This window comes from Mustela putorius, unplaced genomic scaffold (assembly GCF_011764305.1).
Source record: "Mustela putorius furo isolate JIRA1106 unplaced genomic scaffold, ASM1176430v1.1 tig00000242_pilon_pilon_pilon, whole genome shotgun sequence".
In the NCBI taxonomy this organism is placed as follows: Eukaryota; Metazoa; Chordata; class Mammalia; order Carnivora; family Mustelidae; genus Mustela; species Mustela putorius.
In genome coordinates this window covers 2438214-2465164 of record NW_025421325.1, presented here as the reverse complement: position 1 = coordinate 2465164, position 26951 = coordinate 2438214, and the positions used below count along the sequence as shown (strand labels likewise).

The following is a 26951-nucleotide window of genomic DNA, read 5'->3' as shown; positions in this document are numbered from 1 at the left end:
AACAGAGACAGAAGATAGAATTAGTGATCTGGAGGACAAACAGATAGAGAGAAAGGATCAGGAGGAAGCCTGGAACAAACAGCTTAAAAGCTATGAAAACAGAATTAGGGAAATAAATGATGCCATGAAATGTTCCAACGTTAGAATTATTGGAATCCCTGAGGTGGAGGAGAAAGAAAGAAGTCTAGAACATATAGTGGAACAAATTCTCCATGAAAATTTTCCCAATCTCACGAATGGAACCAGTGTTCATGTACTAGAGGCAGAATGGTCTTCCCCCCTCCAAGATTAGAATCTAAAAAAAAATCCAGGTACCTGATAGTAAAATTGAGAAATCATAATTGTAGACACAATCTCTTGAAAGCCGCTAGGACAAATAAGTTCCTTACGTACATAGGAAAGCCCATCAGAATTACATCAGACCTGTCCACAGAAACCTGGCAAGCCAGAAAGGGCTGGCAAGACATATTCAGGGCACTAAATGAGAAGAACATGCAGCCAAGAATACTTTATACAGCAAGACTGTTATTCAAAATGGATGGAGAGATAAAGAGTTTCCAAGACTGTTGAGGCTTAAAAGAGTATGAGACCACCCAGGCAACACTGCAGGAAATATTAAGGGGGGTTATATAAAAGAGGAAAAATCCTAAGAATATCATTGAACTGAAATTTATGGAGACAATATTCAGAAAGACAGACTTCAAAGGTAACACAATGTCAATAAAAACATATCTCTCAATAATCACTCTCAATGTGAATGGCCTAAATGCTCCCATAAAACAACACAGGGTGCAGATTGGATAAAACGACAGAACTCATCCATATGCTGTCTAAAAGAGACCAATTTCGAACCTAAGGATACATCTAGACTGAAAGTGAAGGGATGGAGAAGCATCTTTCATGCCAATGGGCCTCAAAAGAAGGCCAGGGTAGCGATTCTCATATCAAATAAATTAGATTTTAAACTAAAGACTGTAGTCAGAGATACAGAAGGACAGTACATCATTCTTAAAGGGACTATCCACCAAGATTATCTAACAATTGTAAATATCTATGCCTCCAATATGGGAACAGACATTTCCATAAGAAAACTGTTAATCAAGATAAAGAGTCATTTTGATATGAATACATTAATAGTAAGAGATCTTAACACACCTCTCTCAGTAATAGACAGATCATCCAAGTAGAAAATCAAGAAAGAAACAAAAGCATTGAATGACACATTGGACCAGATGGACCTCATAGATATATACAGAACATTCCACCCTAAAACAACAGAATAATCATTCTTCTCTAGTGCACATGGAACCTTCTCCAGAATAGACCACATACTGTGTCATAAATCAGGGTTCAACTGATACCAAAAGACTGAGATTATTCCCTGCATATTCTCAGATCACAATGCTTTGAAACTGGAGCTCAATCACAAGGGAAAGTTTGGAAGTAACTCAAACACCTGGAAGCTAAAGACCACCCCGCTTAAGAATTCTTGGATCAACCAGGAGATCAAAAAATAGCTTAAACAATTCATGGAAACCAATGAGAATGAAGACACTTCAGCCCAAAACCTATGGGATACAGCACAGGTAGTCCTAAGGAGGAAATACATAGCCATCCAAGCCTCCCTCAAAAAATTGAATAATCCAGAATACACCAGATGTCTCTACACCTTAAAGAACTGGAGAATCAACAACAAATTAAGCCAACTCTACACACAAGACGGGAAATAATCAAGATTAGAGCAGAGATCAATGAGATAGAAACTAGAGATACAGTAGAACACATCAATGAAAATAGAAACTGTTTCTTTGTCTTTTGAAAGAATCAATAAAATCAATAAACCATTGACCACACTAATCCAAAAGAAAAGAGAGAAAGCTCAAATTAATAAAATTATGAATGAAAAGGGCAAGATCACAACTAACACCAAGGAAATAGAAACAATCATCAGAAATTATTATCAAGAGTTATATGCCAATAAGTTAAGCAACCTAGATGAAATGGATGCATTCCTGGAAAACTATAAACTCTCAAAATTGAACCAGGAAGACATTGACAACCTGAATAGACTGAATCTAGTAATGAGATTGAAGCAGTGATGAAGAATCTCCCAAAAAACAAGAGCCCAGGACCTTATGGATTCCCTGGGGAATTCTACCAAACTTTCAAAGAAGAAATATCACCTATTCTCCTGAAGCTGTTTCAAAAAACTGAAGCAGAAGGAAAAGTTCCAGACTCTTTTTATGAAGCCAGCATTACACTGATCCCAAACAAGGCAAAGACCACACCAAAAAGGAGAATGTCAGACCAATATCACTGATGAATATGGATGCTAAGATTCTCAACAAGATCCTAGCAAACAGGATCCAACAGCACATTAAAAAGATTGTCTGCCATGACCAGGTGGGATTCATCCCTGGGTTAAAAAGATGGTTCAACGTTCGCAAATCAATCAATGTGATAGAACAAATCAATAAGAGAAGATAGAAGAACCACATGGTCCTCTCAGTTGATGCAGAAAAAGCATTGGACAAAATCCAGCAGCTGTTCCTGATTAAAAAGCTTCAAAGTATACGGATAGAGGGAACATTCCTAATTTCATAAGATCTATCTTTGACAAACCCACAGCAAATATCATCCTCAATGGGAAAAAGCTCACAGCTTTCCCATTGAGATCAGGCACACGACAAAGATGTCCACTCTCACCACTCTTGTTCAACATAGTATTAGAAGTCCTAGCAACAGCAGACAACAAAGAGAAACAAAAGGTATCCAAATTGGCAATGAAGAAGTCAAACTCTCTCTCTTCGCAGATGACATGATACCTTATATGGAAAACCCAAAAGACTCCACCCCCAAACTACTAGAACTCACACAGCAATTCAGTAATGTGGCAGGATACAAAATCATTGCACAGAAATCAGTTGCTTTCTTATACATTAACAATGAAAATACAGAAAGGGAAATTAGAGAATCGATTCCATTTACTATAGCACCAAGAACCATAAGATACCTGGGAATAAACCTAACCAAAGAGGTAAAGGATCTGTACTCGAGAAACTACAGAACACTCATGAATGAAATTGAAGAAGACACAAAAAGATGGAAGACCATTCCATGCTCTTGGATCGGTAGAATAAACATTGTTAAAATGTTTATACTGCCTAGAGTAATCTATACTTTTAATGACATTCCAATCAAATTTCCAACAGCATTTTTCAAAGAGCTGGAGCAAATAATCCTAAAATTTGTATGGAATCAGAAGAGACCCTGAATTGCTAAGGAAATGTTGAAAAAGAAAAATAAAACTGGGGGCATCACGCTACCTGATTTCAAGCTTTACTACAAAGCTGTGATCACCAAGACAGCATGGTACTGGCATAAAAACAGACACATAGACCAGTGGAACAGAGTAGAGAGACCAGATATGGACCCTCAACTCTATGGTCAATTAATCTTCAACAAAGCAGGAAAAATATACAGTGGTAAAAAGACAGTCTCTTCAATAAATGGTGCTGGGAAAATTGGACAGCTATATATAGAAGAATGAAACTTGACCATTCTCTTACATCATACACAAAGATAAACTCAAAATGGATAAAAGACCTCAACGTGAGACAGGCATCCCTCAGAATCGTAGAGGAGAACATAAGCAGTAACCTTTTCGATATCAGCCACAGCAACTTCTTTCAAGATATGTCTCCAAAGGCAAAGGAAACAAAAGCGAAAATGAACTTTTGGGACTTCATCACGATCAAAAGCTTCTGCACAGCCAAGGAAATAGTCAACAAAACAAAGAGGCAACCCACAGAATGGGAAAAGATATTTGCAAATGACAGTACAGACACAGGGTTAATATCCAGGATCTATAAAGAACTCCTCAAACTCAACACACACAAAACAGATAATCATGTCAAAAAATGGGCAGAAGACATAACAGACACTTTTCCAATGAAGACATACAAATGGCTATCAGACACATGAAAAAATGTTCATCATCACTAGCCATCAGGGAGATTCAAATTAAAACCACACCAAGATACCACCTTACACCAGTTAGAATGGCCAAAATTAACAAGACAGGAAACAACATGTGTTGGAGAGGATGTGGAGAAAGAGGAACCCTCTTCCACTGTTGGTGGGAATGCAAGTTGGTGCAGCCTCTTTGGAGAACAGTGTGGAGACTCCTTAAGAAATTAAAAATAGAGCTTCCCTATGACCCTGCAATTGTGCTACAGGGTATATACCCCGAAGATATAGATGTAGTGAAAAGAAGGGCCATCTTTACCCCAATGTTTATATAGCAACAATGACCACGGTCACCATACTGTGGAAAGAACCGAGATGCCCTTCAATGGACGAATGGATAAGGAAGATGTGGTCCATATACATTATGGAGTATTATGCCTCCATCAGAAAGGATGAATACCCAACTTTTTTATCAATATGGACGGGAATGGAAGAGATTATGCTGAGTGAAATAAGTCAAGTAGAGAGAGTCAATTATCATATGGTTTCACTTATTTGTGGAGCATAACAAATAACATGGAGGACATAGGGAGATGGAGAGGAGAAGGGAGTTGAGGGAAATTGGAAGGAGAGATGAACCATGAGAGACTACAGACTCTGAAAAACAGTCTGAGGGTTTTGAAGGGGCAGGGGTTGGGAGATTGTGGGAGCCAGGTGGTGGGTATTATGGAAGGCACATATAGCATGGAGCACTGGGTGTGGTACATAAACAATGAATTCTGTTACGATGAAAGGAAATTAATAAAAAAAATAAATATTCATTATTTTGTTCTTCAATCCTAGATTTATTTTCTTCTCAGTATTTTCTACATGTATGGAATATAAAGTGCTGAGCATTTAATGTTTTATATATACTAATTCATATTATTAGTATATTTAAATGTATACAGAAAGGTAAGGGAAATAATTTATAGTGATCAATGACTTTTGTTTTCCAAAAAAAAAAAAAGGAAAATTAAGAAAACTAAGTTTAAACATGGAAACCATGTGCCATGTCTATAAAACATTGTTAGAACAAGCTAACTGCTTCTATTGTTAAATATTCAAACAATTCTTCCACCCTCTCAGTTATAAATAATGCAATGTGTTATTGCTGTGACAGTGGGCAATTTTGCCTTGCTTCTAAACTGTTTCACTCACTAAATCACTTTTCTGCAACCAGTATTATATTGAAGAAATTTAACTTTTTTTTTCTTCTAATATAATACACTTTAATACCATAATTAACTTTGGAAGGTGACTTGCTGAAGTTAAGTGAGCACGCTGTATTTTTGAGTGTTAGTGCTGTAATCTCTCTCTATACTCTAAATATCTGCCCCTTTTTCTCCAGGAGATTGCTTTAAGGATTATATTATAACTCTCTTTCTTTAATCTTAATATAGATGTAGGCATACTTTCTTGGCTTGTTTAAGACTCTTGAGTTACATATGTTGGTAACTGCCATACGATGAGTGTAGAATAAAGTTTTAACTAACTTGTAAATTTATATTTTGATGTATTTTTGCGATTACAACCTTTTTATTTTTGTGTTAGTGACTGTGACTTTCACAAAACTCAAGTGATATTTATAGGGTTTTTTTTTTTGGTAATTGTACTAATTAATTATTTTTAACTCCTTAGGAAGATGAAAATTTGGCGAATCTATGTCTGTTTCATATATTTGTCTTTAAAATATTTATAATCAATAATCTAAATCTAAAAGATTTTGGTCGAATGGTCGGTGGCTGCCATACCCTTTTCAGCCATTACATGGGCAAATTATGTATTTTCCCACAATCTCTATAGATACACTCTATGATCGCTGATTGTTGTAATGTCCTTTAATTTCCCTCCACCATAAATGCTCTTTACCGAGGAAATTAGTCTTGTTATGTGAATTGGCGATGGATTAAATATGCTATTGCATCTGAAGCAAGCCAATTAAACAGAAGCAAACTGAAACTGGGAAGCAAAGAATTATAATATACAAACTGGGAGGGAAAAAAAGACTATCAATAGCTAGAATCAAGAAATTTGAAGATGAACAGCTTGCAAAAGAATGTAAGAGTAGGCTTTATATGAAAATAGTGTGACATAGATGAATTGGAAGATCTTCTAGACAGCTATACTTCCAGTAAAAATAAAGTTGGAAGTATCTGTCATTGAGAACGAAGAATGTGAAAAGTAGCCCATTTCTCTCTGAAGTAGCTTTGGGTAATAAGGCTATTGTTATGGTATAATATTTATACCTCTGAAACTGCTCTTTATGCATCTGGGTTTTTGGATTACACTGTCTCTAAGCAGAGGTCAAGACAGCTCTGGTATAAGAAGTAAAAGTTAAGGGATTTCATGTAGGCAGTATTCTTGATACTTGGAAGCCCAAAATAAATTCTTTCTATAGAAAAGTATTGGTAATCCAAGGGCCTAAGGATTGCCCAGATTTTATTCTGCCAACTCTTCACTGACACATAAGTAAATAACTATTATAAATGGAAGTGACATGCTACTATAACACAAATAAACCAATAAACAAAATGAGAAAAGACAACAAGAGCAAGAATGAACAATGCCAACAACAATAACAGCAAACATATTTAAGTTTCAGATATCTAAAATACTAAAATCATTAGATAAATAATTAGATATATTAAAATATACAAATACTATATAAAATATTTTTAATGTGTGAAATGTTTAAAGACTTAAAGTGGTATTGAAATACACAACAAGACCAGTATAATTTCAAAAAATATTAAATTTGTAAAAGAACTACAATTTATTCAATTAAAATAAAACTTTTTAATTAAAATAAAATGGATAGATTAAATATCAGATTAGTTGAAGAGACCTACAATATATGTGTATGTGAATATAGATATATATGTATAAAACAGAAAATATATTTAATAAAAATAAGCTGCTATATATATAATTATGTTTATGTGTATTGCAGAAAATTAGCTCACATATTTCAGAAAATACTTCAGAAAAAATTATCCAAAAAGGGAATTAAAGGACAGAAAGTAGAATTATAATATATAAAAAATTATTCTGAAATACAAAAGGACAAGCCAGAAATAATAAGATGGAGAAAAATAACAAAAGAAAAATTGAACATTTTTCAGAAATGTTGAAAGGCATGAATCCATAATACAGGAAGTACCATGTGTACTAAGTATGATAAATAAGAAGAAATTCAAATCTAGACACACTAGTAAAATGACAGATTATCAACATAAAATCAAACCGGACAAAAAGACTTTAAAATATTGTATAATTACACCAGCAAAAATTATCTCAATGGATTAATGGGATTTTAAAAATAGTGGGAAGATAAACTTGAAATATTGAAATAAAATTTTTAAAAATTCAAAACAAGTACTTCAAGAGAAAGTATTGTCTAAATTTCCTACACAAAAATCCTTGAGAAGATTGTGCAAAACAAAACAGCCAAGGCTTCTGATCGTAAGATATGCAGAAATATGAGTGACCCATGGAGACTTACCTCCAAATAATATCCCATTTCTCATCTGCACTTATTTTTGGCTTCCAGAGAATTTACCAATAAGTATACCACGCCATCAACCATTCCAACTAAAATGATCAACAGATGCTGGGACCAAATCCATTCAGTTTGTGTCATGCAGCCTTTAATTAAGGCTAACAGCCAGGTAGCTCCAAGCAGAAGAATTGGACCAATTACCTGACCAAATCCCACAAACCATCAAGGTTTACCTTAGAAATCTGGGTGGCTTTTGCCTAAATTTTCATTCTCAGTCTTTGTCCTTGGCTTGAGGATTTAATCCATGTAGAGCAGACAGCTTTAGTGATGGCACAGACTCCCACTTGGCCTGCAAGGAGGGACAACTACCCAAAAACTTCTGGTCAGTGAGTTGAGGGTGGTCTGAATGCCTTCTAGGAACAATGTGGTATCATTGATACTTCACTTAAGATCAGTGACAAATTTATATCAACTTTTTTTTTTAAGATTTTTTATTTATTTATTTGACACAGAGAGAGCACAAGCAGGGGGAGCAGCAGAGGGAGAGGGAGAAGCAGGTTACCCGCTGAGCAAGGAGCCGATGCGGGACTCAATCCCTGAGCTGAAAGCAGAGGCTTAACCATGTGAGCCACCCAGGCGCCCCTATATCAACTTTTCTAATCAGGTATCTTGTGTTACAGAGAGAAATTCTTGCAAGGTGTTCCTAAAAATTGAGTCCATTATGCCACTTGAAACTGAGTAAGTGTAGATTCATTGAGGAGCGATCTCGGTTTTCTGAGCTACCTGATTTACTGGTGGTGCTTCCTACACAGGTGAAGTTCTCTTAAACCACTGCTGAGTTGCAAATCACCATGTTTACTGTATGGAGGGCTATTCATGTCTGGATTCCATTCAAAAGAACAGTTTCAGCAGTGTACATGGTGTCCAGGAAACAAAATATTATTAAAAGTGCTGTGACCTGCAAGTAAGAATTACATTTTTCAAGGGACATAGATTGACAGTACATCAAATGTGACCTTCCAGCCTACCGGAAGATGCTTGATTTTCCAACTGAATTAGCATAACCAATTCTACTCCCTTTTTTTTGGAGTGATGCTTGAAAGCAGTCTGTTCAACCTGTCCTATTTATCGAAGCTACCAACTGGTGGGATTGAGCTATCTCATTGAATGACTGAAAATGAAAGTGGAAAAGACTTTGGGAGGTACTGGCAGGTTGCTTTGTGTGGAACGTTCAGGAGCTGGTGCCACCCCTTTCTCTTTCTGATAGACTTCTCAGTTAGGTTAAACAGAATAGAGAAAGAAATGTCTAGGGAAAGGAAAATCCAGTAGTTCTACTTAACGCACTTGTAACACTTTGGGAACACCATGCAAGGGTACATTCCTTGAGGAGGAAAGAAATATGGATGGCTCTGAAAGACAAAAGATCATGAATTAATGTCTCTCCTTTGGCCATTTCTCTCAGAGTTTAAAGTGTTCCCTCCCTTTGAGGTTGTTGCTTTCCCTCCATAAACACAAAATTACATTACAAAATTACCATTACAAAAGGTAAAATTCCCCGTTTGTTCCTCTCAATGTCTAAACTCTCTACATAAATATTATACCTATAGGAGTCCAGTCCAGCAGGGACAAGGGAAGTAAAAGTTAGAGAGACTCCCAACTTTGAGCTGCATGAACTAAGGAGACGTGGTGAGCAATGTGATCCAGGACCCTGTTAATCCAACAAGACAACCCAGATGGCTGAGTCAGAAGTAAGCTTAAATTCCCAAGGTCCCCTTTAGACAGGCTGTCACCTTCAGGGTACAGCAACCAGGCCAGCGTGAGGTAGCTATTAGAAGAAGGAATGAAAAAGCTTGAGTATTGTTTTTTTTTTTTTTTAAGATTTTATTTATTTATTTGACAGAGAAATCACAAGTAGGCAGAGAGAGGCAGGGAGAGGCAGGGAGAGGAAAGGAAGCAGTCTCCCTGCCTAGCAGAGAGCCTGATGCGAGGCTTGATCCGAGGACTCAAGAATCATGACCTGAGCTGAAGGCAGAGGCTTTAACCCACTGAGCCATCCTTGTACCCCAAAGCCTGAGTATTTAAGATAGGTAAGTATAACCTTTTTTCATCCTATTCATTACTAGGAAACAGCTGAGAGGATAAGTTCCTTTTCTGGAGACAGCAAAATTCGGGGACAAAACTGCTTTGCTAAAATGAGGGATGCAGAGTCAGAAAAATTTTTGAGATTTTTTTTTTTTTAAGAGACCATACAAATGCTCACAATATCAGGTGCCTGTGGACAATAGAGGGGCATGGAAGGTGTGTTAGATGCCTCACTTGCCAGCCTGCTTAGTAACTTTATGATAAAACCTGCACTGTTGTCAGGCTACAGATTGTCCAAAAAGTCAAACATATGACGCATGTTGGTTTCACAGGACAAAAATGTCATCACCAGAATCAACAGATAGAACTGGAATAGGAAGAGCACGATCTGAAAAAAGTATCAACAGAGACTTGTAGCTGAAAGGGTCCTTTAAGATAGTGGGGCCCTGAAGGTCAGGAGTATAACATAGCTTGTTGGATAGCTTCTAAATAAGTCTGTTGGTACTAGAAGAGCCTAGTTAGGTGCTTGGACTGCTTTTTGGTGGTGATGACTCAAGAGATAACAGTTTTCCTTCACTATTGGTGAGACTGAGTGTTGCAAATCCACCCAAATGGTCATTAAAAAAAAAAGTTTACTTAGCAAATGGGCTTCTGAACTTTTTCAGGAGTTCATTTAGCCATCCTTGCTAAAGGAAGTATAACAATATTGCAGTCTGATTCATTGAGACTGAAGTTTCTGACTTTCCAACAACGGGACATCATCTGTGTAGAGAATGTTAGAGTTTACTATAGTACATCAATACCTATTACACATTCAGCTGTAGAAGCAACAGCAATATGCACTGAGTTGGTTAAAAAATCCCCACAAGAAATGTCATGTTGGCTTACCTTCAATATTGCAATTGTGCCCAAGCCCCATCAGTTGAACCCAGGGTCACCTTCCCCAACAGAACCAGGCATGATGGATGGTGCTTGCATCCAACATAGTCACAGATTTTTTAACCTACCCCAAAGTTCTTCAGTACAATTTGGATGAGTGTATATGGCTTCTGTCTCATTTGGAAATAGATAAATCTTGACTTTAATATCAATATAACACTAGATTTTTCCACCTGCTGGAGGCTGGTAAACAATAACCAAAGCATTATTTGAACAGTTTCAGCCAATCCTACTTATTGCAGCTCAGGCTCAGAATTTTCAGTAGCAGATAGAATAGTAGGGTGACCCTTTTTCCACTTTTGGCTCATGACTCACGTGAGGGTATTCTGAATATTCACTCCTGGATCAAGGACAGTCTTCTCATATCTTCTGATCAGGTCCACGGTGCTTTTTATCCTTTTACTTCTAGAAAGCCATATCTCCAGAAGCATCCTATCCTCATTGACAAAAGAACTGTGAAAAGTCTAAGATTTTTACCCTACTTACAAATACATGCTACAGTTTATGAATACTGGCAGAAGACCTAAGACTCCCGGGTCAGAGACAAAGCAACTTATTACTTATATTACTTATTACTTATACTTACATATTACTTATGTTTATATTTGCAACAATTCTCCTTTCCCTACAAGTCTCAAAGGACTATGCAGAGTAGCCTAGTTGGATGTTCTACACACATTGGGTTTGTATCACAGCTAAGGAAATCTGGATATTTCATAATGGGCTGCAAACAAGCCTGCTCAAACTTTGCCCTATTGGGAGACATCATTTTTATTTTACTGGGAAGCAAACAGACCTACCCTTTCTTCCCAATAGGAGGCAGAATTATCTCTACCTTGCAAAGATATTACCATATAAACAAAATCAAAGATACAATACCAAACAAAAGGCTATCAAATGCCTCTGCTCCTGAGATATACAGAAACAAAGGAGATCTACAGGGACTTGTCTTGTCTTCCAATACTACAAAATAGTAGGGTAGCTCTACAGTGTCCAAAAAAAACCCCTAGATTTCCCAATGAAAGCCATAAAAGATGAAGAGGATTACTACAGAACAGTTATCATGTTAATTCACCTAGAAAATCTAATAGAATAAATCTCATCTTATACGTATATAATAAAATAATTTCAAGATCTGTAAAGTAATTTCTATAGGGAGACATTATCGAATCTCAGCCACACATCGTAAGATTCCAACACTCTTCTCTTAGTTATTAATGGAGGGGAAAAAAAAAAAAAAGTTGGGTTCCTTTCTTCCTCTTCCTGGCCCAAATTTAGTGGATTCACTGCAGAGTGGTGAATAGAGAAGGGTTGAACTTTGTAATATAGCATGGACATGTGGGATATTTAGTGGGGAATGTTCCTGGAATTTCTATGCTTAAGAGATTGCCAGCAAGCTATGGGATTGTTCTCTTAGATAATTAAGAAAATAAAATGATCATATAAGTAAATCCATGTTTCTCATTATTGGAGAAAGTACTTACAAATACAGAAAATGGGAGGCTGGAAAGAATTCTGAGATGTTGGATTGGAATTGGTGGTATCAGTATGAACTCATATTGAGTTATGTTTGTTTTATTTTGGTTTGTTTTTTAGTTTTAAAAATGTATATATTTTATATATTTTAATATGTATTAAAATATATAGAGAGAGACACAGACTTTGGATTAGTTATAGATATATTTGTATTCATGTGTATCTTAGAAGGATACTTGTTTATTTAGAATATTTAAGAAATTATTAACTTCTGAAAGGTTAACTAGGTTTTTTCCACTATCTTTGTCTCACCTTACTCTTGTTGTTTTTCCTTTTTATCTTCACCTTTCCTATATAAACTCACCCCTCATAATGAAACTCATCCCTCATAATGTTTTGATCACTCCAGTTAGCCGGTCCTTCCTCTTTTCCATAGTCAACATTGCCAGGATTCTTCCTTTTCAAAGGTGCAGATGAGCTGTGGTCTTAGATGCACACGTATTCCTGTAGTGGGTCAATAGAGGGCGCTCCAGAGGTACTGTCTTCCCAAGTTTACTCCCTCAGGTTTGCTCAAGAGGAAAAGTTTACATAGTGGAAAAACGAAGTCTTATGTGATTATACCTTTTTGTTAAAACTACGTGCACCGCTGTTTCCCTATCTTTCGATTCCAATATATTTCAAAGTTTATCACTGATATTAGTGCATAAAGTTGTTCAGGAAGGATAGACCATTAAGTGTGTATCTTAGCTATAAGAATAGTACATAATTTTAAATAGGTTCTCAGTATTTCTTAAGCATAATAAACAAGAAATTTCCTCAAACTTATGTTCATTGAAATAGTTAATATGAAAATTTAAGTGTGTAAACCCCATAGATATTTAAATGTATGCCCAAGCTACATCACCTTAATATTTTTATGTTTATATGATTGTTAAAGTCATTGAAAACTTTGAGATCTTCAGAGCCTTTTCTCTTGTTAGCTAAATTTAACTTTCTATTCTGAATCTTTCATGCCCTTGTGTGATCTTTTGAAATAAATCCCTTGTTACTTGTTACCATTCTTTTATTTTTTATTTATTTAATTTTTTAAAATTTTAGAGAGAAAGAGCATGCTCCAGTGGGAGGGACGAAGGGAGAGAATTTTCTAGCAGACTCCCTGCTGAGCACAGAGCCCCACACTGGGTTCAATTCCATGACCCATGAGATCATGACCTGAGCTGAAACCAAGAGTCAGAAGAAGCTCAAATGACTAAGCCACCTGGGTGCCCCTTATGGCCATTCTTTAAAAAAAAATAAAAAATAAAAATTACTCCCATTTATATCTGTAAAAATAATTTCTTCTCATATATAAACCTAATTTTTTGGAGTACTTGGTATCATGACCTTCTATTTTCACCCATTTCTTAGTTACTTTTAACCACTCTGCACCCTTCTTGGAAAGTTTGAGTGGTTATCTGTCAATGCCCATATTTTATACTAACATAAACAATGAAAATAAAAATCAAAGTAAGTTAAAATGATTTCATTGACGTTATGTATATATTATATACGTCATCCAACTGTGTTTTGTAGGTTTTATTTTAATTGAAACTATTACTTATAATTGAAAGCATGTTTTGTCTGGAATAATTTAAACAAGAATTTTGGTTTGATGACAAAATTTGTCATCAACTTACGAGAAGGAGGATAATTATAAAATAGACACCCTATATTTTTGATTCTTAAAATTTCTAAATCTATTACCAGCTTTTGTAGTCTAAGATACCTGTTTACAACATCCTGACAAGGAGGAAAATGCATATATGAACACTGCATTGTGAACAGAGATCACAAAATCGAGACGCTTGATAGCACGTGACCTTATAACTCAAGTAAATCAGTTAGTTATATAAACAACAGCAAGGTTTCTTTATATGCATATATTCACAATCTCAGTTTAGGTGAGGGAATATACAATCCTGACATCCTAGGACTACATTGAATTAAACTGTATTTAGGGCAGAATGTAATACAGCCATCCCATGTGCATACTCAGATACTCTTCAAAGAGAAACCATTTGAAACAGTAGTGCATTAGCTCTGAGTCCATAATCCATGTGTCAGGGTCAGGTTGCTTTCTCCTTGGTATGTTCTCATGTTGCACTGTAAGATATTGTAAGGTCTGTGCCAAATGAGAAATTTCTTTTTGATATATTGAGATGCATTCAATTTGGAAAGAAAAATAAAATATATGTAATAATAACTCCTGTTTGGAAAATCAGATATATTGATTCAAAAATAATGTACATTTGTTGTTTCATTTTTTCCTGGCTGTTCTTAGTCAGATAGTCTAGTTGCCAACTGATACAAAATTCTAACTGGTTCATGACTACATGACAGGGATTATAAATGTATTAACCTGGGTTAAAGGGTCCTTACTGTCCTTATGTCTTCTCATCCCAGCTTAAATTCAACTAATCCTTTTAATACCCAATTTCTAGATGTCTGATAGAAACATTTTAAGGTGTAAGAGGAATTCGACTTGCATATCATCTAGCCATAAATGTTGCTTGAATTAAAGACTTTAACATTCTCAGGACTTTTTTGGTTCTTTTCTCATTTTGATTTTGCTTAATAGCATCTATGCTCACATCTCTACTGTTGTCTCTGTAAAGGATTTGCCTCTCTCTCCTCAGAGAGACTGGACTCTGAGGAACTAACTGAGGGTTTTGTGGGGGAGGGGGTGGAAGGTTGGGTGAGCCTGGTGGTGGGTATTGTGGAGGGCACATATTGCATGGAGCACTGGGTGTGCTGCATAAAAAATGAATTCTGGAACACTGAAAAGAAATTTTAAAAATAAATTTAAAAAAATTAGGAAGATGAGTTTACCTGCCTCATGTCACAGGTTGACCCTGTGTTAAGAGGTATGCTATAACATTGGTATGTAAAATTTAGTTTCCCAAAATAAAATTTCTGGTAAGAAAAGGAGACATTTGTCCAAAATAAATGGGGTTTATTTCTTAATGAAAATCAGAGTGACAGAGAAAACAATGGGGTAGTGTCCACTTTAGGGCATAGGGTTGCCAAAAGTTTTTGCTGTGCTTAACTCCCTGCTTGTTATTTATGCTACAATAATAACATGTGCATGTAATTGGTAAATCCCAATGAATGAATGGATTAAAGTCTAAATCAAGTCTTTTTTTCCTCCTTTGGTTGTCTTTGCATGGGAAACACCAAAGTGGGGACCAGAAAAACTCAAGAGAAGACATATACTTTCAAAGGAGTTAGTTAGAGCAGACTATGAGGAATTCTATTCATGAGAGCTCAGATCATGTCTCAGATATTGACAAAGATATATAATGTAATATTTTAGTCTAAGGAGATTAAAACAAACACTAAAAAAGTGATTCATGATATTCTAAATTTTCAATTTATTTTTTTCATTTGAATCAAAATTTTTATCATTACAAAAAGAAGCAGAACATTGTTGCAATTTTTAGCTACTGCTAATTATATACTTGTTCTTCATGAGAAGCACTATAAAATAGTGCTCAAATTCCATGTTAGCCATATATTTTTGATCAGTTGCATAAAATTTTTTTAGCTTTATTTGAAAGACTTTACTTATTTATTTGTTTCTTTATTTAAGATTTTATTTATTCATTTGAGAGAGAAAAAGAGAGCACAAGCAGGGGGAGAGGTAGAAGGAGAGGAAGAAGCAGATTCTCCTCTGAGCAGGGAGACCAATGCGGGGCTCAATACCAGGACCCTGAGATCATGACCTGAGCCGAAGGCAGATGCTTAACCATCTGAGCTACCCAGGAACCCCTGAAAGACTTATTAAAAAAATAAATAAATTATATATATATATATATATATATATATATGTATGCATCTGTCTTACCTCAGTGATCAAAATATAATGCATCAAACTGCGTAACACAGTGTTTGACACAGAGGGATACATCAGTAAAAGTCATCATTTACATGTTGTGTATTTTGTTTTAGCTGATTTGTCTTTGTCTGTTTCTGTTTTCTTTTCTTTTTTTTTTCTGGATAATTTCAGAACTTGTAACTGGTAGTTTATGCATTGTTTTTTTCTTTTTTCCCTTGTTTTTTTTTTTGTTTGTTTGTTTTTGTTTTTGTTTTTTAAATCTTACTGCGGGTTACTTTAACCAATGACCAAGAAAAAATTCCTAAGGAAATATGGAAGGGATTCTGAGAGTTTAGTTAATTATTCATTGTCCAGAGCTAAATCAGGACAATACTGATATTTGAAGTCAGATAATGCTTTATTTTGGGGGCCTTACTTGTGTCTTGAAGTATGTTTAGCATCATTTCTGGCCTCCAGTAAGTGCTAGCTACAATCCCTCCTTCACCACTCTAACAACCAAAAAGGTTTCCAACTGTCCCCGAGGGGCAAAATGACTTCATCGGAGAACCTCTGATCAAAGCCATTCAACAAGGCCATGGTGATTGCATTATCTTAAAAATCTACAATAATAGCCTGTCCCAGTGTCTATTACCCTGATGGTTGGGGTCTTTGGTATGGGCAGACCAGATCTCTCCTATAGTAAGATCATATTTTCTTCTTTGATCCTGTGATTAAACAAATGACTTTAACTTGCTTTCCCTGACAAGTGTCAACTTTGACCATTAAAAAATCATTTTGCAGGCTTGCTTTTCACAGTAACTCCTACCTTAAATATTCTCAATACTCAGGGTCTTAGATAATCAGGAATGCATTAATCATGTCTTTCTCTACAGAATTTCCATTTTTTGGTAATTATAAACTAATGAGCATGCCCTTTATGTGATATTTTAGTTCACTTATACCTTTATAAATATTTCAGCTTTGTGATAATTAAGTAAATTGAATGTCATTAATTAGAAATCCAATCATTGGGTGTAGCTAAAAAAATATTTTAAAATAGTACTCTTAGTGTTCTAATATTCTTTGGATAAAATTCTTCATGATGCTGTTTTTTGAAAATCAATCCATAAGTAAAAAAAAAAAAAAAAAAACTAACTGGTTTTCTGATTACAGGAAATAGATTCTTAAAACTATCAACAATGGGGTAGATTTGCTTTCCTTCTGATTCTGTTGGTCTTGATAGAAATGTATACAGGAAAAAAAGTGTTTGATAGAACCATTCTGAAAAAGAAATTGTTTTATCTATAAAGTAATTCTTTTTCAAAGCTGTAATGTCATCACATGCTAATTTTAGACAGCTTAGAAATTTTTGTTTTTTATGTCAAAGAAAGTTATCTAAGAGTTGAAACTTTTTAAACTCACAGCTCATGTATTTTTGTTGTTCGCTCAGTTACTTTCAGGCTTTCATTTTCTTTGAATTAAAAAAAATCACTTTTAAAATAAACCACATTTAGAACATAAATGAGTATGCCACAACACATTTTTGAAGACAGCTAACATATTTTCAAATTTTAAATTTTAATATTAGCTATAATTAATATTGACTTTTGACTTTGTTCACATACCATTTACAATTGCTCTTGAACTTTTCTTAAATTATGTCATGAGTCAGAATTTCATATAACCAGATACAGGGTTCTAAAATAGTAAGTTAAAAGAAATTAGAGTAAAAAATATTACATTTAAGTTCTCAAAGTTTTATATAACTTATCTGGCTTTCATTAAAGTGCTTTTAATTTCTTTTCTATTTTTATTTTTGATTTAGCCATTGGGCATTTTAATTACATTCAAAATTCACTGTGATTTTACATGTCAAAATCATTTCCTTAATGTTTCCTTACTGAAACATTGAATAATAATAAAAAAATTATTTTTTGAAAGGGTTTATTCCTCCAAAAAGGCCATCAAGCCATTACATATATAATCCAAATATAATAATTTTAACTCATTTGTTGAAAGGCTAGTTATGAATTTTGCCTGTCCATTAGAGAGTTATTTGACAAAGAAAAAATGTTTTACAGATAGGAGTAATGTGATTAGTAAAGGGGTGTACTCACTGTTTTTTGGTATCAGCTGAAGCTGAATTAAATTAGTCACTGGTGCATTTGTCGATTGGAGCCAGAAAGTCTGCCCTATTTAATTTGAAAATAATTTGCACTGAGTAAATTTATGGACGTAGCCATTAAAGAAATCACATTACTTCAGAATTAGCAAGATCTATTTCTTTTAGAGTAGGAAGGCAATTATTGCCTCTTAAAAGATGGAGTAGGTTTACAATTTTTTAAATCATGTTAAATTGAACAGTTCTGAAATATTAACGAGTTAAGGATACTCAGGTTTAAAATGCTACAAAGAGTCATGTTTACAAACAAAACCAAAACAAAATTTAGCTAAACTAAAGAAAACAAAACAAAACTTCATGTGCCATAATAATTTTGATGAATTTAATTCAGATTTTGTTAACATCTGAGAGCCCAGTTCATGGTACCTACCACTCTAGGAAGACCACCTGTTTAATTCGTAAAGCTCTGTAGATTCAGTGTTATTATTCCAATGATCTATATGAGAAAATCAAGCCTGAGAGCATTTAAGAAACCAACTCTAAATGTTGCATTTAGGAATTAGTACTCATAGAATTAAAATCAGATGTAATGTTCTTCCTTCCATACTATTTTTCCATTTGTCTATCATAGCATGTGTAATAGAATTACCAGTGTGCTATTGCCCCTTTCTTGACTTTGTATTGATATAACTAAATGTATCTAAATGGTTTTTTTTCTCTTTATATACAGTGCAAACTAGAGCATCAGGCATGTGTCTTAGGAAAACAGATCTCAGTCAAATGTGAAGGACGTTGCCCATGTCCTTCATTTAAGTCCACAAGTACAAGCAGAAATGTTAAGAGAGGTAAGTGATGAAAATTTATTTATAGTTTTGCATTTGTTTTCCCTATTAAGATGTTTTGCAATAAATGTTGTCATTAAATACAAAATAAAGTTTACTACTTAACAGTAATACCAAATAGTAAGTACGTTGTAAATGAACTTTCTTTTTAGTCACAAGTATTATAGCAAGTAATATATTTTTAATTTCTGTTTATCTTGATAGTAACAGTTGGATGTTTCTTTCCTACATGTTCATCATATATAGGAAATCTAAAGCTATACCTTCTATAAATTATTGTTTCTAAAATGTGTTTGATATTCCTTTTTTTTAAAATTTTGGAGCAAGTCAGTGGTAAAGTAGTAAGTGATAAAGTAGTTGGATCAGATGTGAAACTAGTCAGTTAGTACAATCCTTTTAAAATAAAAATGTCTACCTCATATATTGTGTGTGTGTTGAAATTCATACTGAAATGATTTCATAAATTAAACTTTCTTTTGACTAGGCCTGGAGTCTTTAGATTTTTTTTATTGGTTTGATGTCTAATAATAAAATAATAAAATACATTTAACTCCCTATGTGTCATTGTATACAATTTGTCTTTCATAGATCATTTATTGTAACTTATACAGTATTATTTACATGTTTGAATACTGTTTATGCCTTTAAAAATATCTCCATAGCAGTTTCACTTCTTCATAGCTATAGATAAGGAAGGAAATACATGGAATAGAAGTTCCTTTAAGTCAAAGACTATTTTATAGAGCATCATCATCATCTATCATATATTTTGCAATCATATGAATCTTGTAATTTAGTAGTTATTACTGTGGGTCCTTAATGCAGAGAAGTGAATTTTTTGTTGCCCTTTTTATGGAAAATACAAATAATTGATTAGCAGATAGGAAAAATCTTAGTTAATATGAAGTTCATTTGATATAAACTACATATTTTGTTAAGCAAGCACGGTATACTTGATATTCCATGTTACAGTACCACGACAAATATTTTATTACAGATAAAGGGTATTTTTTAAAGTTTTTGTTTAAATTCCAGTTAGTTAATGTACAATGTAATATTAGTTTTAAGTGTACAATATAATGATTATAAAACCCTTGAACTTTAATCATACCATTTATATTGGCCTTTACTTATTAGGTAATATTTAAGATTTAAAAAATGGAAACCGATGTTATCATATCGCCTTTAATAAGGCAACTAAGTCAACTTTAATACTGAAAAGCAGATTGACTTGGAAATTCATGGTGAGCTAGTGCTTAAACTTTAGGCAATGTGCACAAAAGCAGCATGTGGTGAAAGAAAAGGTCTAAGTTGCCTTCCAAGAACCCTGTTTTTTAAGCCTTACCTTTGTTCCCTATACCACCTTATGTCCAGCTTCAGAGCTTGCATCCTACTGGATTCCCCACCCTCCATATCCCCTATCCACTCTTTCTAGCATAGTCCAAATTAGGATATTCAGCATGACCTTGGATATATTAATCAGCCCCCATAGAATTAAGAGCTAATTATAGTTTTCCTTCAACTGAACTACTTTAACATCTCTGTCTTCCTTATATCCACTCCCTTTTTTATATAATTGAATACATTTTCCTCTGAAAATCACTTCAGGTACAAAGTAAATCTTACCTTGGTATTCAATATCCATGTCTCATTCTTTTCACTGGAGACTATTAAGAACATTTGAAAAGGAGTATCATAATTAGCATATTTCTCTGATACATCACTCTCTTCAACAAGGTTTCCCTAAAAGAAGACTCCTACTTTTGGGGCACCTGAGTGGCTCAGTGGGTTAAACCTCTGCCTTCAGCTCAGGTCATGATCTCAGGGTCCTGGGATTGAGCCCTGTGTGGGTCTCTCTGCTCAGCAGGGAGCCTGCTTTCCCCCTCTCTCTGTCTACCTCTCTGCCTAATAAATAAATAAATAAATAAATAAATAAATAAAAGAAGGCTCCTACTTTTGAACTTATGTTTGAATGAGAATATATGTTTGATATCGATCAATATATCCTGTCCTCCCACAAACTGCCAAAGGAACTTCATATGCTTCAAATATGAAAAGTAACATATTTGAGAAGAGGATTCTTGTGAGTAAACAATGATTGTTTCATGTTGTTCAGATTCTCTGGGCGATGTTTATATTAATATGTCCAGAAGGAAACTTTTCTTAAAGTCATATTGTCAGGGGATAAAGATCACTTGTGTTCAATTGTGTGTGGAAAGAGAGGCAAAAGAAGAATTTAAAATAATCCTGTTCTGATGGATTGTCAGGGCAAAGCGAGGACAGGATTTTGCTAGCTGCTGTGGAAGAGCAATACAGAAAATTGTGAATTCCATTTCTACACAGTGTCAAAGGCCAAGAGACATGGGAAATGTAAAACTTAGTTCAGTATCATTTCTAATCTTTCAACTGCCATTTACATTAGAAGCATGCCTTCAGTAGACTGACTTTGGCAGTGCAGGAAATTCTGTTTAATAACATCTCTGTTTTAAGAAAGTGAGGAAGAAACTACCAATAATGAAATAGTTTTAAAATCTTTCTGGTTTCCTGCATTTGAGATCAAATTGACACCATATTATGTTTTCACTATATTAAAGCAGAATAAATTCTTCAAAACTACCTGTAATCTATAAAAACTAATAAAAATACATTTCCTTTATAAAGTAGAAAAAAATTTTCCTAATGTATTCAATAATGAATATGCACAAATTGGTCCAAGTATATACAGTCAACTAACAAAAATTTTTAAAATAGCCTATATTTTTAGAATTCCAGATTCTGAACTTACTTAGGTAAATAAGCACACCCCTTCTTCAATTGGTAACTTAATGATACACTTTTCTATTTTTCAAACCCATAAAATCAAGATTAAAAAGGCCACATGCTTCTATGTTCCTATAGTGTATTACTTTCTGCCCCTCAGTCACCATTTTTTGAAGTTTATCATTTAGTACACACAGAGAATGATTATTTAGAAGGTTAATCAATTTCATTCAAAGACTATTGACATTTCAGATGATTTTTTAAGCTAATATATTTTATATACTCAGGTTAATAAGAGATTCAAGTTGTAACCATGGTCTATGAAAAGAACATTTTCCATAGAACTTGCATATATTATACAATGCAATCCTACATTTTAGGAGGGACTTGCAGGACCAAAGATTAAGAGCAATGGAAAGGACCTTAGAAAGTGTTTATTTTGTAGCTATTAAATCTAGTTTCAAAGAAATATACCCTGACATATTTTAGATGATCTACACAGGAGTGGTCTATAAGCACAGTAAACTGTAGACCTATGATATGCCATAAGTGTTCCATTAGGTCATTCACTTGTCTGGCTAGATTCAGAAGACCCTTTAAATGACATTTCCTTTTAGTTTCAAATTGGAGTATTCTAATCCCCCAAATACTTTAAAAAAAACAATTATGTATTCTATATGGTTATTAAGATTTTGTGTATCTAATCTCTTAAAAATTTTATTAATTTTAAGTATCATTCTAATGCTTTTTACCCTTACCTCAACATGCATTTAAACACATTCACACACCTTCATAGTTTGAAATATTGATTTGGAGTGGAGACAGCAAGAAAAATGAAGAGAACCCATAAAATATTTCAACATTATCAAAAATATAAAAGAAAACAAGTGTTGATGAGGATGTGGAGGAAAGGCAATACTTGTACACTGTAAATTGGAATAGCCATTGTGGAAAATAGTATGGAGCTTCCTCCAAACACTAAAAAAACTACCATATGATCAGCAATACCACTTCTGGGTATATAACCAAGTAAATGAATTCAGTATCTCAAAGAGATATCTGTATTTCCATGCTCACTGCAGCATTATTTACAAGGTATGAAAACAACCTAAGTATTCAGTGTTGGGTGAATAGAGAAATTGTGATATGTAACATTTCATTCCAAGCTATGCTAAAGCAGAAGATTCTGTCAAATGCAGCAGCATGGATGAACCCAGACAACACTATGCTAACTGACATAAGCCAGAAGAAGAAAGAAAAAAACTGCATGGTCTCTCTTATGTTGAGAATCTTTAAAAGGTTGACTACATAGAACCAGAGAATAGAAAAGTGATTACCAAAGGTGAGGAGATCAGGGAAGTCAGGGAGAGGTTGGTCAAAGGGTGTAAAATCACAGTTACAAAGGTTGAGTAAGTCTAGAGACCGAGGGTACCGCATGCCAACTGTGGTTAATAACACCATTTTGAATATTAGAGACTTGCTAAGAGAATAGAAGCCAGATGTTCTCACCATACACAACATGCTCACAAAATGGTAACTATGTGAGGACATGACATGTAAATTAGCCTGACTGGGTGATTTATAGAATGCTAATAAAAAATATCAGGTTGGTTTTTTTGGTCCTGTGGTTCACAGTTTCCATTACATCCTCATCTGAATTTTTTTTGTACAACTCAAGTTTCCTTTTTTCAGAAATTGGGACTCTTATAACTCAATCTTTTTCTCGTTTTGCTTCTTTCTCTAAGAGCATCAAATTATTTGATGCTCAATCAATATAACTATTAGCCTGCATACTAGACTTGCTTGCTTCTAATTTTGATTGTGTGGTATGTTTGTGTGTAACTCCTTTACAGAACTTCCGTTTTATGTGGGGTAGCATAATTTATTGGATGAAAGTATAGATTCTAGAATAGCTTTACACTGGGTGTGTAACCTTTGGCATTATATTTAAATTTATGACTCCCAATTTTTTCATCTGCAAAACAGTATATATATATGTATACACACACACACACACACACATATAAATTGTAAAAACTTATGGATGCATTCCCTCAAATTAAACCATCTTTGAATTTCTATTTTATTTTATAATTAATGACGCTTGTTAAATGCTGCTGAAGTCTAATAAAATATATAATTTCTCATACGTTAAAAGTCATTTTATTTTTTTAGAGATTTTATTTATTTATTTGACAGACAGAGATCATAAGTAGGCAGAAAGGCAGGCACAGAGAGAGAGAGGAAGAGAAGCAGGCTCCCAGCTGAGCAGAGAGCCCGATGTGGGGCTCTATACCAGGACCCCTGGGATCATGACCTGAGCCAAAGGCAGAGGCTTCAACCCACTGAAGCATCCAGGAACCCCTTAAAAGTTATTTTAAATTTTATTCTTATGCTTTTTTATCAGATTTGAGAGATTTCATTTCTTTAATCTGTAATATTTATACACAGGAAATTAACTGTGCATTGAACGTTTGACATAACAGCATTTGAATTCTGTGGTGAAGGAGCTATTATGGGTTATTTTCTTTGATAAATCTTTCACATTATTTTCATAACTACTGGTCTTTGCAGAGTTTATGTGTGTGTTTATTGTGTGCAGCTACATCTTTTTCATACAATTGTGCTAATTTATGCTTTCTCAAATAAATGTCTGCTTATTTAGATTTTAAATATATTAATGCATGTTTTCCAGGATATTGTTTTTGTTAACTAAAAACACTCTCTCTAGTCATTTAAGATCTTCAGGAAAGTTATATTTTTAACTACAACTCTAAACACATTTGTTAACACCTATACCTTAATTCCTTCATTGTTTTTGCGATTATAATTTTGTGGAGTTTATTTAAAAATTCTTGAATTCTTCAGTACTTGTTTTTGCTATTTAGTTTGTATCAGAATTTGTGTGTATTAGTGTTAAGTTGGCACTATAGGACTAGAAAGTTAGAAGAAAGCAGTTTTGATTCATATGTTGCTGCCGAGGGCAACGTAAAAACCTATTTTTCAAACATTGAGCCTTGATATCAGCCACACATTTTCAAGCACAATGGGTTTAACCATGAAGCACGAGGACATTGTGCTTGCTTTTGTTCTTGCTTGGGACTCACATCAGGCACAAAGAAGACATTGTTCTGAGTCCGTCTTCTATCAGAGATCATAGTGCTCACCAAAGTCATGTGTGGAGTCACAGATCATTCAACAACAGGAAAAAAAAAGAGCTCTTCTTGTAATGAAAGTTACTTCATCCAAGACTGATTAAAATTTTTTTAAATACATGTGGGAAGTATGTATTTAACCATGTTAAAACATATAGGTTTGTCTCTTGACGTGCTAAACTAGAAAGCCTGATGGGTTTTATCCACAGAAGTTTTATGGGGATGAGTTCTGTGTTCCAACAGCCATTTTTCTCTCTGTTCACTTCATTGCTCTGGATCCTACAGAGCCCTATTAAGAAACATAATTTACTTAATTATTGTACTATGATAATAAATGAATTTAGTTAAAGAAAGAACATTGAGTAAGAACTTAATTATGCCTTCTTCCAATTGGCAAAAAGAAAAATACTTTTAACATTTATTTCTCATATGGACTTTAAAAAATTCCTTTATGATGGAATAAATTTTCAATAGGAAACAGTTTAACATTAGTGTACTAATATGCTCTTAGAACATGAATATTTCTCCATGAAAAATAATATTAATAAATTATAAGTTCGTCCATAATTTTACTTTATGTACACACACATACACCATTTATTTTTTGTAGTATACTTGACAATGCAACATTAGTTTCAGGTGCACAACATAGTGCTTCAACATCTCTATAAGTTATACTTCTCAACAAAAAAAGTATCTACCTTCTGTCATTATGTAATACCATATCATTGACTATTTTTGGAAAGGGATGGTTTTAAATGTGGAGATAGCTGTAGCTCTTCCTTGAAAAAGTATTTTTTTGTGTGTTGCTGTTTAGGTGATTGATTTCAAATTTTACATAAATATTTTATTTTCTGCATAAAATTATTGTAGGATTAATCTTTATCTAGTTAAAAGTTCTATATCTTAAGTTTATGCAGTTGTATGTTATCAGGTATAAAAGGGGGATATAGTCCTAAATTAGTTCTTACACTACCAAAGGACAATTTATACATTGTCTTTGTTAACTCCTTTCAAGGGTATATCTAATTCATTGTTTGAAAATAATTGTTTACAACGTGTAAGAACTCTTTTTAAAAGCAGGAGTGATAGTCACAATATTTAACAGCAAGTATGGAATAGGCCCCAACAAATCAGAATTGACACAAGTCCAATCAGAATCAGTTTCCACTGTGATATGGTCTGTCATCACTTGTAGTTAAATTAGAGACAAACAAGAGATGAAGTCAGACACTGAACATTTCTGAATTCAAAATGGATATGTTGAGATCATTAAGAGTTTGATATCAGCCAACCCTTTTCCTGATATTTGCATGGTAAACTTTGTACATTGCTTTGAAAGAACATTTCTTGAAAGAACAAATAAAAATGAACCAAATAGAGGGATACTGTCATCCAAACTGTTCTGCACTTGTACCTTTATTATACTAGTCTCATCTTCTTTTTACTTTAGAGACTTAAATCCTAATACAGAAGCCACTTTATATTTAAGCATAGTGCAAGGAAGAAAAGAAATAATAATTGCATAATCACAAATAAAAATATAAAATAATACTATTTCCAGTAATACATACACCCTCTGTCTCCCATCCATACAATACATATCTAAAAAAGTATAATCTCCCCCATGTTAAACAGTGTTGTTCTCCACCAATATTGAAGATAATGTAAGATTATGAGATGTTTGCTATTCCACTTCTAATATAGAATTATAATTTTTCAAAATGTGGAAGTAAGGTCAATTGTTTTGTATTTAGATCTCCTAAGAAATTTTTTTGTAAGTAAAGGAACCATAAAATACATTTAAAGTTAGCATCATATATTCTAAATAGTCCTTTGGAATAACATTTCGGAGTTTAAATTATAGTTTCTTTATGTAGCTTACTAGCGTTTTCCAAAACTTTCAATGAGTTCCCAGGATCCTGATGATAATTTTAAGTCTCAAAATAAGAAAGAAAAGCAAAGTCAATGAAGTATTTATATAGTTCCATAAAAAATTGATGTGTTATTTTGGAAGATAGGAAAAAATAGACCATCAACTTTAGATATATATATTTTATAGAAGAAACCATGAAGCCAGATTGAATACAAAGATTAAAAAAAATGAAAATAGATTCTTTTTCTGTAGAATATATTTAGAACAAGTAATTTAGTTGAACTAAAGACACTGTATGTATTACTTTATATTTCTTTATTTGCTGATACTACTTTT

The 26951-nt window shown here is 33.9% G+C and overlaps 1 protein-coding gene across 3 annotated transcripts in view; it reads left to right on the top strand.

The window, feature by feature from the left end:
* The window catches only part of SPOCK3 (SPARC (osteonectin), cwcv and kazal like domains proteoglycan 3), a 497922-nt gene that overhangs the window by 317752 nt on the left and 153219 nt on the right, over positions 1-26951 (top strand). For all 3 annotated transcript variants that reach the window (XM_045078290.1, XM_045078291.1, XM_045078288.1), the window contains one exon: positions 18713-18827. In XM_045078290.1, the coding sequence (XP_044934225.1) occupies positions 18713-18827 (115 nt within the window). The remainder of the gene's footprint in view (positions 1-18712; positions 18828-26951) is intronic.